General features: G+C 26.8%; 1 protein-coding gene across 2 annotated transcripts; it reads right to left on the reverse strand.

Moving 5' to 3' along the window:
• Positions 1–8,533: 8,533 nt before the first annotated feature.
• On the reverse strand, positions 8,534–15,113 carry LOC140181687 (uncharacterized). Of its 2 annotated transcripts, XR_011876742.1 has the most exons (5): positions 14,532–15,113; positions 13,423–13,470; positions 13,009–13,081; positions 10,152–10,244; positions 8,534–8,772 (listed from the first exon to the last, which is right to left on the reverse strand). XR_011876742.1 is itself a non-coding variant. In XM_072225933.1 (4 exons), exons 1-4 carry the CDS (start codon positions 15,023–15,025, stop codon positions 8,566–8,568), a joined length of 822 nt encoding a protein of 273 aa, XP_072082034.1. In that variant the 5' UTR covers positions 15,026–15,113; the 3' UTR covers positions 8,534–8,565. The 2 variants fall into 2 exon arrangements, 1 of the variants encoding a protein (XP_072082034.1); XM_072225933.1 differs by lacking the exon at positions 10,152–10,244.
• Positions 15,114–17,392: the final 2,279 nt, after the last annotated feature.

The raw sequence follows: 17,392 nt of genomic DNA on the forward strand, positions 1-17,392 counted from the left end.
CTCTTTCTAGTGTTCTCTCTTGTGAGCTTCATGCTATTTGGAGAGGGCTTGTTATGGCTTGGGATTGCGAGTATAAAGAGGTCATATGTGAAACTGATAATCTTGATGCATTTCTTCTTGTTTCGCGAGGCACAACCAACATGATTACGAATGACTCTGATCTGCTTGGCAAAATCAAAGAGATGCTTCAGCGCAATTGGACAGCTACTTTAGTGCTCATCCAGCGTACAGCAAACAGAGCGGCTGATTTAATGGCTAAGACTGCTGCTTTAAACAAGCAGGTGTACCTAGAGTGGTTACAACCCCCTAATAATTTAGACATTATTATTAGAGAGGAGTACTACTCTTTCTCTTAGGTGTTTTTTCTTTGTGTTATGTTTAGTCACCAAAAAAAAAGTGACGAAGAACCAACAATTCCAATACAAGTAAAAAATGAAGCTGGAACATCTAAGGATAATCAATCTCAATTTAAATGGGAAACATGTTTTGATAATTATGCTTTTAAAAAAGGGTTTATAAATAAAGATTCAAAATATACAAAAATACCATCAAAATACGTTCCTAAAATCCAGGAAATTGAAGGAGAAAAAATACTCAATTTAGACTGTAAAAGGAATGAAAAAGAAATTTTCGAGAACTGGTTGAATTCCTTCTTATTAGAAGCCTTTACTAATCCAAAACTTAGTGAATTGTCTGGAAGAGATATTTGGAATTACATAGGGTTTCATACTAAAGGAACTGTAAGAGATTATATGACATCAATAGAAAACTAAATAATAGAAGAATTAGCAACAAAAATAACAGTCTATGATAAGATATTACATATAATGATGATTCTATATAAAGAATTTTTTGAAAAAAATATTATAGATCATAAACAAGAAGTCTATAATAAAGAATATCAAGAAGCAAAAAACTATTTAGCTAATATTCAGATATATGATTTATGTAATGTGGAGTCTTATATATGTGAATATAGAATACATTATTATAAATTAAAAGAAGAAGATAAAGACCATTATCTTAGTATGTATATAACAAAACTTCCATATCCTGCTAATGAATTTATAATGGGAAGATTTATAAGAGAAATAAATAGAGGGACAATTGAAAATAATTTTGGTGGAGCAACCTCTGCAATAAGAGAGAAAATAAAAGAACGTTGTATGCAAGAAGCGACCAAAAAAGATTTGCAAATATAATTAGAATTTGCTGTCAGGATAATGAAGAGATACCCCAAAAATATGGTCTTAATAAAAATTTTCAAAGAAAAAGAAAATATCAATTTAAAAAAAGAAAATACTATCCAAACTGGAGAAAAAAGAGGTATTTTAGAAAAAGAAATAACAATAAAAACAAAAGACAAAAAAATGACTATTGCCCAAATAAAAAAGAAAATTGTAAGTGTTGGTATTGTCAAGAAAAAGGACACTATGCAAATGAATGTCCAAAAAAGAAGGATAAAAAGGATCTTACCAAACAAATAGAAATTGCTAAGTCTTGTTTCATGGAACCATTAGAAGAATCTGATGATAACTTAGACTATATTTTTGAATATGTCTCAGAAACAAACTCAGAGACTGAGTAATAATGCCATATTTATTACTATAAAAATAACAGAAAAGTTTATAAATGCTTTCATAGATATTGGAGCAACACAATACTTTGCTAGTACAAATATAAAACTTGATTGAAAAAAATTAAAGAAACCATTAAGAGTTAGAATAGCTGACAAATCAATACATAAAATTGACCAAAAAGCAGAGATGGCTGAAATATTTATTTAAAATTATAGGTTCATTGTTCCATCTATATATATGTTAGATTCTGGAATGGATTTTATCATATGAAATAACTTTTTAAAGCTATATCATCCATTCATTCAAGAATTAACATATATAGTTTTAAGAGCTCCACACGATTCTTCAATAAATCAAAAATCAAAACGTATAAAAATACCAACTACTACTATAGATAAGATCTTAAAATTTAAAATATTTTCTATATTAGAAACATATTATTTAAATTTATACTTTCAGATAAATATTCCAAAAAATAATCTTGAAATAAAGATAGAAGAACTTTTGGATGAAATTTGTGCTGAAAATCCTTTAGATATTAAAAATACAAATAAAGAATTAGTAAGCATTAAATTAAAAGATCCTACAAAAGAGATAAATGTTCCAAATAAAATTCTTTATTCCGCAAGAGATAGAGAAGAGTTCTCATTAGAATGTAAAGATCTTTTGGAAAAAGGAATTATAAGATTAAGTAAAAGTCCTCATGCGGCTTCAGCCTTTTATGTCGAAAACAATAATGAAATTAAAAGGGAAAAACAAAGGATGGTAATTAATTATAAGAAGATGAATGAAGCAACTATTGGTGATGCTCATAAACTTCCAAGCAAAGATTCTATTTTAGAAAAAATCAAAGGAGCAACTTGGTTTTCATCTCTTGATATTGGCAACTTCGTCTAGACGAAGAAACAAAGAAATTAACTGCTTTTACTTGCCCAACAAAAGAATCAACAAGTGTGTTGCTCTATGAATGGAATGTATTACCATTCGGATTAAAGCAAGCCCCAGGTATTTATCAAAGATTTATGGAAGAAAATCTAAAAGAGTTAAATGAATTTGTTTTAGTTTACATTGATGATATATTAATTTTTACAAAACAGGATAGAGAAGATCATCTTCAAAAATTATTAATAGTTTTAGAAAGATGTAAAGAAAAAGGATTAATTCTTAGCAAAAAGAAAGCAAGAATAGCAAAACAGGAAATAGAGTTCCTTGGATTAATTCTATCCACTCAAGGAAAGTTAAAACTTCAACCAAATGTTTTAGAAAAGATAAATTTATTTCCTAATAAAATAGAAGATAGAAAACAATTACAAAGATTTTTAGGGTGTATAAATTATATTTCTGATCAAGGATTTTTAAAGAATATAACAGAATACACTAAAAGCTTATTTCCAAAAATAAGTACTAAAAAAGAATGAAAATGGAAAGAAAAAGATAGTATGCAAATTCAAAAAGTCAAAGAATTATGTGAAAAACTTCCAGAACTTTATATTCCAGAAGAAAACGACTACTTAATAGTAGAAACAGATGCTTCAGACATAACCTGGTCAGGATGTCTAAAAGCTAAGAAAGTTATAAGAAGTTTGGAACAAGAAAAAGAATCACTAGATTCTAAATATTCCCCAAAGGAATTACTTTGCAGGTATATTTCAGGGACTTTCACTCCAACAGAACAGAGATATACTACTCATAAAAAGAAAACTCTAGCAGCAATTAAATCTCTTAAAAAAATAGAAAATTGATTTACTACCCAGAGAATTTACATTAAGGACAGATTCAAGTTACCTAACAGGTTTCATATGATATAATTTAAAAGTTGATTATAATCATGGACGATTGGTAAGATGGCAATTATTTTTGTTACAATATCCAATAAAGATTGAATATATTAAGGGTGACAAAAATGTTATTGCAGATACATTAACAAGAGAATGGAGTTCGTCTACAACGCATTAGATCAAGAAATTCAAAAATATGAGCAAGAGCTCGAAAAATGCAAGCATTGTCAGCAAATAAGAACACAGATCCAATCTCTCAAGAAGGCCATTCAAGCAATGAAATCAACACAACAACCAAAACCATCAGAGTTCAGCCAGCTAAGCATGGTGGACAAGTCAGGTGAAGAAAAAATTTCAGAAAATATAACAATTGCTGAAATTATTAAAAAATCCACTCAGGATAAAAAATATTATGTAATTTATAATGGCCCCATGAAAGGAGTATATGATGCCTGGGAAAAAGCAGCACCATTCACACATCAATCAAGGATAATTCATAAAGGAGGATTTTTAACACTGGAAGAGGCAAAAGAATCCTTCAGGGAATATGAAGCTCTTCATCCAGAGCAAACCCTAAAAAGAGCAGATAAAGCTCCAATTCAAACCCAGAGAACAGGAATAATAAGAAACATTCCTACAAGGGCTGAAATCAAGGAAAAGAAAATGGTCTGTAGATCAAATCTCAGAGAAACCCTTAATATAGTCCTGAATTGGACTGAAGAAAAAAGGGTAATTTTGGGATATTATCCTATTGCCAAAGAACAACTAACAAAGCTGGTTATCTTTCCAGATGCTTCCCCATCTGACACTTATCAGTTCTTCCAGTATGGATTAATTGATACAATTTTAATTTTTAATGATCTAAAAATTATTAGTGAGTTTCCTGCAGGATTTGTTGATGCAGTAAAGAGATTTAAAAATATGATTGACAATGTAAATCCAAGGGATGTATCCTTAAAATTTACAAACAGTCAACCTATTTTTAATGAAGAAGAAGAATGCTTGGTTTCAGCACACCAAGTAATATTCATGTCCGTCTTCCCAGAAAATTTTCAACCAATTAATCAAATTCAAGATCTAACAATTTACAGTCATGAAGGAAGGCTAGCCAGCACATTAGCAAGGGTCTTTGAAAGAACTCAAAAAATAACAAAGGAATCTCACACAAGGATTAATTATAAAAGTAGAAATACTCTACTTGTGTCCAGCAAAAGAAATGAAATTGAAGAAAGAGAGATGAGACTCTTGGTAGAATTTGAATTAGCATTCTACAACTTATCTGGACTTTTAGAAAAACTCCCTGAAGGGATAAAGAGGAATCTCTGCTATTTGATAAAAGATAGAGAAGACCACAAGTGCCAGCTATGTGCCTCATAAATATCTGAAGAAAGCAATAATGAAACAGAATCAACCCACATGGTAAAAGAAGAGGACAATACATCTGAAGCCCACATGATAAAAGAAGAGGACAGTGCATCTGAAGCATCCCTCAACATTATTGCATAATAACGTAAGCGCTTAGGTCATAAAGCACCAATAATGTAGCTGGTGCAAGATAACAAATAATGACGTAAGCAATGACGTCATAAGAAGGGTAAGGATGGGAATTGTCCATCAGACCCAACTATTATAAATAGGTTGCTTAGGCAATTGAAGAAGGCATCAGAAAATAGAAAGCAGAAGGCTAAGAGTACTCATATGCTAGGAGAGCAAGGAGGAAGCTGCCGAGGCGATTCTGTAGTCTGACAAAGAATTTCCTTAGGGAAAAATAGTTCTAAACTCCCCTCTGGAGTTAGTATCTACAATCTCCCCTCTGGAGATAAAAATATCTATTGTAAAATATACTAAATAAAGGAAGTTTTTCTCCAGAAAGGTACATCTTCATTCTAGTTTTTTAGTTATGAATTATTTAGAAAGTTTAGAATTAACGGAAGAATCTTATTATTATAGATTAACGGCTTTATTAGATAATGAAAAACAGGCTGTTCTAAAAACAGAATTAAATCTCAAATCAAATGAAAATTTTAATAAACAAAGTCTTTTAAAAGAAGTTTTTAATAGAAAAAATATAATATACTATGGAAAAATTCAACTTGAAGCCCCTATAAAGATAAAATCTGCCAATGAAGAACTTGAAATAGCTTTGATAAATGATGAAGAATTGAGTAAACAGATTGAGAAAATTAAGGATCAACAAAAAAGATCTAAAATTGGATGGATTCATATTAGTACTATACAAGTCTTAATCAAATCTACATATATGAAAGGAATTAATTCACCAATAAGTTTAGCAATCTATGACAAAAGAATTACTGATGACCCAATAGATCATATAATTGGAATTGTTCATGGAAATTTGGCAAACGTAAATGTAAAATTTAATGCCCATTTTGAATATGCTATACCTTTATCAACTGAAAATCTTGGAAGATCTATAAATTTGGCTTATAAATTTCACAGAAAGAATTTAATGGAACAAAATGATGAACCATTTTCAATTACATATGCAATAAATTATGCTTTAACAAATAGTCATCATAGTATAATATTTAAAAACAGAGAAAGAATTTATGTCGATGAATTATTTCAGAAAATTGTAAAAACAGAAATACCAAAATATAAAGCTATTGAAAACCCAGTTTTATTACTAAAAGAACCATCACGAAAATTGGTTTCATCGAATTTTCAAATAAGAGAATCTAAAATTAATAGCCCTTTAAGTTTATCTAAGTTAAAAATTAAAGAAGAAAATTCTGAAATAAAAGAATTAACAAAAAAGGTCGAAAAATTAAATGAAACACTAAATACTAAATTATGACAATAAATAAAGAAGAAATATATGTAACATATCAAGACAAGAAACAAGAGCTTTTTGAAAGAGAAAATCGTTTGAATTATTTACAGTTTTCTGAAATAAATCAAAGAGCATTTGAAGCTCTAAAAATAATCTATGACAAGTTAAAAAGAGAAGTTGAAGAGTTAGAAAAATTAATAGAGTCTCTAGAAAATAGTGATGAATCGATGATAGAGTTTGCAGAAATTCTAAAATAAATAATGAAGCATAAAAAGATTGAAAAACCAGAAAATAAAATAAAAAGAAAAAGGGCGAAAAAATTAAAAAGTAAAATAGAGGAGTATAAAAGGGAATTAAATAATCTTCAGATCGAAATTGATGATCTTATAATAAAAAGGATAGAAATAAGAATAAATATAAACAAGTTGGAATTAAACTTAAAAAATTTATAGATGCCTGGAAAACCATATTATGACTTAAAAGAATTAAAACTGTTGAAAGAAAAAATGAAGAATGAAGTTGAAAAATTAGAAAGATATTTAGAAACAAGAGAAAGTGTAGAAATAAAAGAAGTTTTTGAGGATTTGAGAAATTATATTAAAGAAAAGAGGAATGCTAGGGGGCCAGCAACTTTTGTGATTTGTAGCCATCAAATAGCCATCAATGATAGTTTTAATGGTGTGAGATTAGTGTGAGATTTCATCCAATGACTCACTTTTCTTTGCTAGTTACATGCTGGCTAGAATTTATCAAAGTTGCTGGCCCCCTAGACTTTTCCTAAAGAAAAAGACAAACAGATAAAAGATTTTATATACAATAATCTATGCAAAAAAGAATATCATAATTATGATAGAAATTAAAACAGAATTAAAAAACTATAAATATGAAATCAGAATTATAAATATACATCAAGGACTAGTAATAAATGATCATATAACAAATACAAGAGAAATAGTAGAAATGGTTAATACTTTAGATTATGAAGTTACAAATTATTTTTATCAAAATCCTTTAAATAAAGCACCACCAATTGAATCTATACAAATTATAAACTTATTCGAAGCAAAATATGAAGAGTTAATAGAAATTTCGAAAAGGAAATTAATGAAAAAATCGAAATTGAAAAATTGGTATCAGAGCAAGTTACGATTAAGGGTAACACTTTCTCTTTAAACAACACTTTTAGTGATACACTTTTAAATTAATAACAATCACAAAATGTAAAACGTCTTTACAAAAAGTTAAAACTGACAACTTTATCAGAGTAGCCACCTTACAACTAACCAGCTAGCACCTGTTGCTCTTGCTTTATCATTATGAGTGTCTTTGACTTGACAATTTGATTTAATTTAATGCATTTCTATTCTTTTTCTAATCAAATAAATATAAAATTCCCAATCAGATTTGGATAATATTGTTGACATGACATAGCTGTTATCTTCAACTGTCTTTTTTATACTCTATTCTTTATTGATTGAAAAATATTTTAAGTAAAATAGAATTCATATTATGTATGGATCAATTCAAACATTTGTCCTAAGCCATGTTGTGTGAAGTTATATAATCCGTTGAAATTAAGTTTAGATTGAAAAGTGGAAGAAGAAGAATCAAATGCATAATCCCATAAGAAAACAAAACAGTAATCTTATTTATGGTGAAACTATCTAAAGTATTAGAAAATATATATTTTCCAATTTATTCTGTTTTTTTTTTTTTATCAAAGATAGGAAGAATCCAACCCACAATCTCTCTTAGATGAGTATGGAGAGATTATATCATTTGAACTATCATTCATTGGCTAACTTACTCTGTGTTTACATGATGCTATTAATAAAACTTTATTTTATTAATGTTATGACTTATGAACCAGAATAAGCGACTTTTGGTAGCTGATGAAAAAAAAAATCAAAAATAAATTCTGTATTTAAAACCCTATTTCCAAAACATACAACTGCTATATAATGTTAAAAATCATTGGAACTGTGGGAAAGATGGGAAATATGTGCCAATGAGAAAAAAAAAACATACTAGTAAAGTAGTACTATGTAAATATGGTGTAAAAATCAGAACTCAACATATTCAAAAAGTGATCACTTATATTATAGGAGCATATAACATATAATATATTTATTAAGTAGTTGATTCATGTATAGTGTAAGAATAAAATTAGTAGTAGGTATAACAAGAACATATGTTTGTGGTGTCATGAATCATTGTAATCTTCTTACTAGTTGGGTCAAAATGTAACACAAACTTAAAAAAAAAAATAGAAAATTACAATAAAAATGATTTATTTAAAGGCAGTTACTATATTTTTTTTTCTCATTTTATATTTTACTAAAACCATATTCAAAATAAGATGATAAATCAAAACAAGAGTATAAATAATAGTAATAACATATATATATATCAACTAATTTAAAAAGCAATGTTTTCGGTAAAGCAGAGACATGATATGGTTTAAAGACATATAATCATCATTATTATTATGATTGGAATCTCCAAGGGAGAAAGTTGTTGAATCTAAAGATTCTACCAATCTAGGTATCCAAACAGCCTCTCTTACTTGCTTCAATGTTTGTATCTGCGATAAGCTTTCACCCATGCATAAGATATCAATCTACACTCAACAAAATTCAAATTTATTTAGAATTAACTAACTAACATCAATTAATTAGACATTGTCTAATAAAACATCAATTTAATTTTGTCTTACACGTGCGTCCAATTATATAACACCACATAGTAAAAATTAACTACTTTTCATATTGACCGCGTAAATAATCATCCCAAAATCAAATATAATTATACAACTGTGTAAAATGCTTTACACTATATGTGCATTAAAATTAAACTCATAAAACATACCTACAATATGTAATTGAAATATAAGAGAGATTTGACATATAACTTTCTTTTCTAAACTATGTTTTGTTTTATTCAATTCATAAAACAAACTACTATTTGTAATGTTTGAATCTAAAATTTTTTAGTTATAATAAAAAATATTTATCATCTTAATTAATCTCACTTTATTATTATTATTATTATTATTATTATTATTATTATTATTATTATTATTATTAAAAGGTAGATCAATAGATGCTAATATGTTTATTAATACACTAGCATATACAATTACAATGGTAATTAAAAAAGGAGTTGAGCTTTAAAAAGACAAGGACCCCATGCATGAAATTTGGTTAATTGACTTCATAATGGAACTAATCACATTTCAAATTAAAGTTTTATTTGAAGATTTTAAAACTTGGTTAATTTAATTGCAACGATTAAAATATCAAAAAATTGAATTATTATTGGGAATTAAACTTTATTATAAAATTATTTATTTCAAAAGTTTAATCTGTTAGGAAAAAAAACATATCAATTATTAGTATATCTCGATCTAATAAGTTCAACTACATCAGCAAATCTTATTTTCACTAATTTTTTCTTTCACAATTTTTTTAAAATAAAATATAATAAAATATAAAAATAAGAACAAATGTACCCTAAAAATATAACAATAGTACTACATGATTAAGTCAATTTGGTAATCAAATTTAATTAAATTGGTCTAATAATTTGTTAACACAAAAAAAATCAAATAAAAAAGAGAAAATACAAAAAAAAAATTTGATTAATTTAATTACAAAAATAACTTAGTCACATAACATTTCTTAAAATCTAATTCCACAAAAGCTAATTTTCTCCGGTAGTTCTTATTGGTAATTCAAGGGTAAGCTTCCACCACATCTTAACAAATTCATTTTCCTTTAATTAGTTTATATTCTAGATCGTTTGCTTTGATTTATGTATTATTGTTTCTCGGTTTCTTATTAGATCCATTGCTCAGTTATAAGAAGGAAAAAAAATTGCAATTACCATGGATGGATGTTGAAATTTATATTTTAGACATAGTCATGATCCTAACTCATCAGCATTTCCATTTGTTATAATTATATAACTATAACTATTAATATTAATTAGTGTTTATACCTCTAAATGATATTTTGTCCAAATAGTTATTACCTTTGAGGTAATAACTTTTTCATCATCCGATCGAGAAATACTTCACTTCAAGCTTCGAGGCTTAAAAAAAAGTAGACGAAACATTTCAATTTAAACCTTACCCTTCATATATATATATATATATATATATATATATATATATATATATATATATATATATATATATGGCATATCATTAACTATAATAAGCACTTGGTATGAAACTATATATGAAAGGTATAGTTATTATTGTTATTCATTATAATCATTCCGAAAAAGATATATTTTTATATTACATCTAATTTTTAGATAATTATTCATCTAATACATATAAAATATAATTATTTTTACCATCATATTAATTATACGTAATTAGATATACATATAAAATCAATTTATGAATTAAAAAAAAAGGGAATTTTTAAAATTAAAAAAGAAAAATTGGCTTACTCTCTCTTTCTCTGTCCCTCCCACATATATATAACCCTTAGTTTAATTAGTAACTCAACTAACAAAACATGAAAGAAAATTAAACACTTTTTTTTTCTCATGCTTCATTTGAACAAGTCTAGCTAGCTAGTAATATATCACTACAACAAAACAGTGTAGCGGCAGAGGTTTTTTTGGGGGGTTGCGGCGGTTATAACCGCCGCTATCATCGGGTCCCGGCGGCAAGCAAAATGCGGCCAGGTCAACCATCGGCACAGTAGCGGTGATAGTTTTGAAAAACCGTTGGAACAACCGCCGCGAAATTCGAAATTTTAGTTACCGTTGGATATTCACGGCAGTTTTGAACCGCCGCTAAAAGGTCGACAGAAACATCTAACATGAATTTCGCGGCGGTTGAAATTGCAGCATGTTTTTTTTTTAAATAAACAAATTTATATATAAACTACTTTCTTACGCTACGATATGTGAAATTAGGGTAGCAGCGATGGCAGTTCTAATTGACCGTTCCCTTAAAATAGCCGCTGGAATTAGGTTTCGCTATAGTGTATCATCCAAGTGATTCCCATCAATTAGATGTAATATAAAAACATATCTTTTTCGGAATGATTATAATGAATACAATTTTATAATTTTTTATAAGAATTATAATCTTTTCAAAAAAGATATATCTAATTATAATGTATTGATTTTTTATAATACTAAAAACAAAAAAAAATCAAAATTTATCTTATTTAATATTTATTAATTATTAATAAATACTAAATAAAATAAATTTCAGCTGATTTTATTTTTGTTATCAAATATTTTCGGTATTCATATGAGGGCTCTCATGCCAAGGCTACTCATAAAGAGTTTCATTAATAGACTTCTTTATTATAAAGTGAAAAGTGATGACATATATACATGAAATTAATACATTTCTCACCTCCTTTAATGAAGTCATTAATCATGTGCAAACGTATCTAGTATATATATTCATAAGAAAGAACTTTATTGTTCTCACTTCTCAAAACTTAATATAATAATAAATAAATAGTGTAAATAATCCAGAAATTATTTTTAATATGAAAATAGAGATGGTATTTTGGTTGAATATTGATATTTGAAGTGTATTACAGTATTATAGAAACCATTCAACACGCCTCACGTGTTTCAACACACCCCCACGTGTTGGCTAATATGTTGCCACGTGTCCAACACGCTCCCCACGTGGTGCAACACGCCCCCGCGTGTTACTCTTCTACCTGACACCTCCATCCATGCATAAATACACTAGGTTCACCCATTCCCAGCCAATACACCACCCTAAATCCCATAACCAAAATTTTGAGCCTAAATAGTATATTAGTATAAATTAAACAGGGCAAGTAATAAATTAAAGTACTAGTACTACTATACTCTGTCATGAGTGACCTATACTCGGCGCTATATGTACACTCTACTACTAGTACTATAAATTAAAGTATTTAATTAATTAAACCCTATTTTTTCAGGGATTATTGTGTAGTTATGAAGTATATATTATATTATGATGATAATTAACAAAATAACATTTAGAGTTCATTATTATTTTTTATGTTAGCCTTTAAAATTAAAATATCACTCAATAAGGGGTCATAATACTTTATGACGGGTGTTATCGGTTCGGTTTGGTTCGGTTTTGGACCAAAAACCAACCGAATTGATATGTTCGGTTCTTACAGACACACAATCGTTCGATTTGTTGCTTTTACAACAACGAATCGAACCGAACCGAACCAACAGCGATTTGGTTCAGTCGATTTTTTTGGTTTTTAATTTCTAATGAGAAGAATATGAATCACAATAATTAAAGGTTTAAAATAGTCAATAAACTAAAATATTAAGAATAAAATATTGAAATGGTTAAGGATTGAGAATTTTTGTTGTTAGGTTAAATGTTAAAATGGTTAAAACATTGAAATGTATGCATATTTTCGGTTCGGTTCGGTTCGATTTCTATCAAGCCAACCAAAAACCGAACCGAACCGATCGATTTTGTCAGAAAAAAACAAAAAAAAACCGATTTTTTCGGTTTTCAAATTGGTTGTTATAATTTTCGATTCAATTTTGCGGTAATTTTCGGTCCGGTTCGGTAACTTACACCCCTACTTTATGAACCCTATAATTTTGTGACCTACCTTAATTATTATTACAGAAAATTTGTCAACACTTGAATCTGACAATGCATGCTAGAAGATGGATATATCATATGATCACATAACATGACACATGTAATGATGAGAAATTGTCATTTCATCACTGATCAAATGCATGCATGCTTTTGCTTTTTGTTAATTAATGATCAAAGTAATAATTAAAAATGGAATTTAATTAACTAATTAATTAAATAAGAGTAAGGGAGAAAAAGTTCTACCTCAGCTTCGTTGGAGAGACCAAGTTTTGTAACAAGATATTTTTTAACCATGAAGACCGTCATGTTTTCGTCCCTTTTCCAACACAAGCATATATAAAAATTATTAAAATAAAAAGTTGATAAAAATAGGGTGAAAATTCAGGTGCGTAAAGTCGATACCTGAGAATCATTAGATAATTTAATTAATTTGACTAAATTTTTATTTAACGGCTCTCAAATATCAACTTCACGTGAAGTCGATTTCACTTGAATTTTTACCTAAAAATAAATAATTAAAAAAGGAAAATAATATAGCTTTTTTTTACCCCCTCATTTCAATGGACACCATGATTATTGATTAGCAATGTGGAAAAATTGTGATGATGATGGATGTGATAAGTTATGCATGCTAACTTACACCATTATTATTATTACCTGATTCTAATGTACGCCTTTGGTATCTGAGGCAAAGCTTCTCCTCTTCTGACATAGTTGAAAGTTGAAACACCATCCATATATCCAAATAATTAATATCATTAACACTCTCTAAAATAATACTAATAAAATTAAAGCTGTGTTATATATATATATATATATATATATATATATATATATATATATATATATATATATATATATATATATATAAGTGAATTTTATTTAATCAAGGGTAATTTCTTATATATTATTTAGTATCTTATGTGATGAGATCAAGAATACAGAATATACAAGTGAAAATATTGAACAATTTATGAGTAATAATTAACTATATATATTCACAAATTAATCAAATTCTATTGAGTCTGACTCCTAGTAATTTTTTATCAAAAAATAACTCAAATGATCAATGAGTAATTAAATAAAATAGAACAGTTCATTCAAAAAATATCTTTTACTAATTTTATTTTTCAATTATTTAATTCTCTTATCTTACTAAATTTTATATTAATCAAATTAGTAGACATCTATCTATATAAATTAAACTAACATCTATCTTATTAGAAATTTAGAATCCTACACTCAATATATACACATATAATTAATTTTTTAATATTAATAATAACAAAATAACAATGCTACATGATGTATAAAATTTATTATTTTTTATCAACTTTAATAAATTTTAAATTCTAAACCTAATAGATAGTATAAAAATAAAACACTAACTAAAACTAGCTAGAATTGATAAAAAAATATTGGGCCAAATATTTCTCAAAAAAAAAAAACATTAAATATACAATCTATCTAGAAAAATTAAAATTGAACCGAAACATCTATATCAAATATTGGAAAAGTATTTTTTTTTCTTTTTTAATGAGAACCAAAACAAAAAATATATAAGAATATAAAGAGAGTAGGGTGTGATTGAAGATTGATGAACAAAAAATAACTAGTATAAATAAGATGGAAACAAGTAGTGCAATAAATAACAAATTATTAATTAATTGTTTTATTTAATACTAATTCTCACTAATACCCTCTCTTAATTGATGATGATGAGTTGAATTAGATTGAAGAGTATTTAAAGAAAAGCATTCACTCACCGGTTGGTAGATGAACGTAGCGTAAACCACAATCCACACTTGTTGTAATCATGAGAATCACCATCGCCACCACCACCACCACAAGTTGAATCAATTTGGCATGATGATCCATTTTCATCATCATGATCATTATTAGATGACCCCAATAACATTGAATCTTGTTGAAACCCTAACCCTAACCCTAATTTCAGCATTTGTTGTTGTTGATGATGATGATGTTCACCATGGCTTCCTATATGGGATGATGAGGAATCAGAACATAATAAAACTTGTGGATTATTGTTTGATCCATGATGATGATGAACTACTTGATTATTGAATGATGATGTGTTGATGACGTCATCGTTTCTTCCTAGCCCCAACCCTAACGTGAGCCAATTTTCTTCTTCTTCTTGTTGTACATGTCTTTGAGAGTTATGTTCCTTTTCTTGCTCCGCAAAATTGTTGGTATTTTCGAAGTGGTTATGGTGGTGGAAGTGAGAAGAGGAAGCCATGGAAGAAGGAATTGTAAGGTATATAGCTATGGCTACTAATAACTACAACAACAAGAACAGCTATTTTACCTTATAAAGCAACCTTGGCTTGTTTGGTGAAAGATTAAAAAAAGGTTTGTGGTTAGGTTTGGTCCTTTTATGGAACCGGATGCTTTTTTCCACTGTTCTCAACCCACCATTGCAATTTCAATCACACACATACTTTTTTTCTCTTTAATAATATAAAAAATTTTTTTTTAAGTATACCGATACATTGATATTTTAATAATTTTTAACTGTTAATTTTAATTATAAAAAATATAATATGTATATAATTAAATGAATAAAGTATCATTTTTGTCTCTAACGTTTGGGATAAATTCTATTTGTGTCCCTAACGTTTAAATCGTCTTATTTGTATCCCTAACGTTTGTAAAAGCGTGATTCGATGTTCTTTTGTCATCAATTACACATCATAAGTGCTTTAATTTGAGTTTTAAAAATCTCTTTTTGAAGTTAGAATACAAATGTTTATGATAGAATCAATGGTCTACTCTGAAAATAGCTCATCAAATGTTGAAACTAATTTCTACAATATTTACATAATTCACTTTTTTAGGGACATAATTGAATCTAAACACAAATAGTGGGTATAATATTAAAATCGAACACATCCAAGTGATACCTAATTGAGAATGAATACATCCAAGTGAAAATAATATAATCTGATTTGTTAGTATAATTGATAATAGGATAACATTGAATCACTTTTATAAATATTAAGAATATAAATAGAACAATTTAAACGTTAGGGATATAAATAGAACTTACCCCAAATATTGAGAACAAAAACGATACTTTACTCTAATTAAAATCAACGGCTAAAATTTATTGAAACATTGATATACCAATATGGTCAAAAACTTTTCATCAATAATATATCTACTACTACTCTATACTCTTTGTTATATATGCACAATTAATAACAAAGAAGATTAATAATAAGAGTTTGGTGTATATACCTTTTCCCTTATTTTTATCTTATTATTTGGATTTAGCATTAGGACACATATTAAAATTATTACTTTTAAAATTTTACATCATTAAAAAATTAATTAATAATTTGCACATGCATCTTATCTAAACTTTTTTCTTCTATATATTTTCTTAGTTAGAGTAGTATAAAGTAATTTTAAATTAATTAATTAGTCTTGTATATATTTATGACTATATATGCACACACTGAATAAATAAAAAATAATATTAATTTACTAATATCGAATGAGAAATAATAAATTGCTACTATTTGTATTTATAAAAATTAAGAACACTAATAAATTTATTTATAAATAAATAAAATTAATTTTGTATTTACAAAAAAAAAAATTATTTTTATTTATAAAAATTTAGAATATTAAAAAATTTAGCTATGACTAAAATTAAGATTTAGAACTTTTGTCAATACACTAAACTAATTTTTACATTCGCAAAATTAATTTTGTATATTTATGAATAAATTTTTACTTGAAAATTTTCTAAAAACCTTGAGTTGTTACAGCAAAAAATAAAATATTTCACAATATATTATTTGTACATCAAAAATCAGTTAATAATTCAATTATTTATATAAAAATATATTTTAAAATATATATATATATATATATATATATATATATATAAATAAAATAACATATAAATATACGGTGGTTGATTTTTAATGCGAAGGTAATATTTTTGAATATTATTATACATCTTTCCCTCGTAACATATAGTAAATTTTCCAGCAAAATCCTTAAAAAAGTTGAAAGTAAAATTTGCATTGTTTTTATTGCTTTTTTATGTTAGTAAGTGTAAATTATTGGATACTAGTTGATTGAAAAGTCAAATAATTCCTAATTTTATAAGTTATCTTTCAATAAATAGAAGATTGACCACGAAATTTATGATATATATATATATATATATATATGTTGTCTTAAAAAATCAAACTTGAGACATGATATATATTTAATCAATTTAAACAATTATTGTTTATATTCAATCTTATAATTTATTTTACGATTATTTTAATTATGACATTAAATTAAATATTAATATATCCTACTAAATATTAATCAGTAATTTGTATATATTTATATTTGACTATTAAATACATGTTAAAGTTCTTTCATTAAAAAATATTAATAATCACTTAGTGTTTTTTAAAATAAACATTTAAATTGGTTCTTAGGAGATTTTAAATTGAATCTTTAAAGAATTAATTTAAATATATACTTTATTTTCTGTTGTGTTTAAATTAATATTAGTTAACTTTGATTTTTTTTTTTTTTTGGGAACTAAAGATATTATCTCTTCTGTTGTTCTTCCTTTGTTATTTCAGGAGCTGCG

Source organism: Arachis hypogaea, chromosome 18, assembly GCF_003086295.3.
Source record: "Arachis hypogaea cultivar Tifrunner chromosome 18, arahy.Tifrunner.gnm2.J5K5, whole genome shotgun sequence".
NCBI classification, from domain to species: domain Eukaryota; kingdom Viridiplantae; phylum Streptophyta; class Magnoliopsida; order Fabales; family Fabaceae; genus Arachis; species Arachis hypogaea.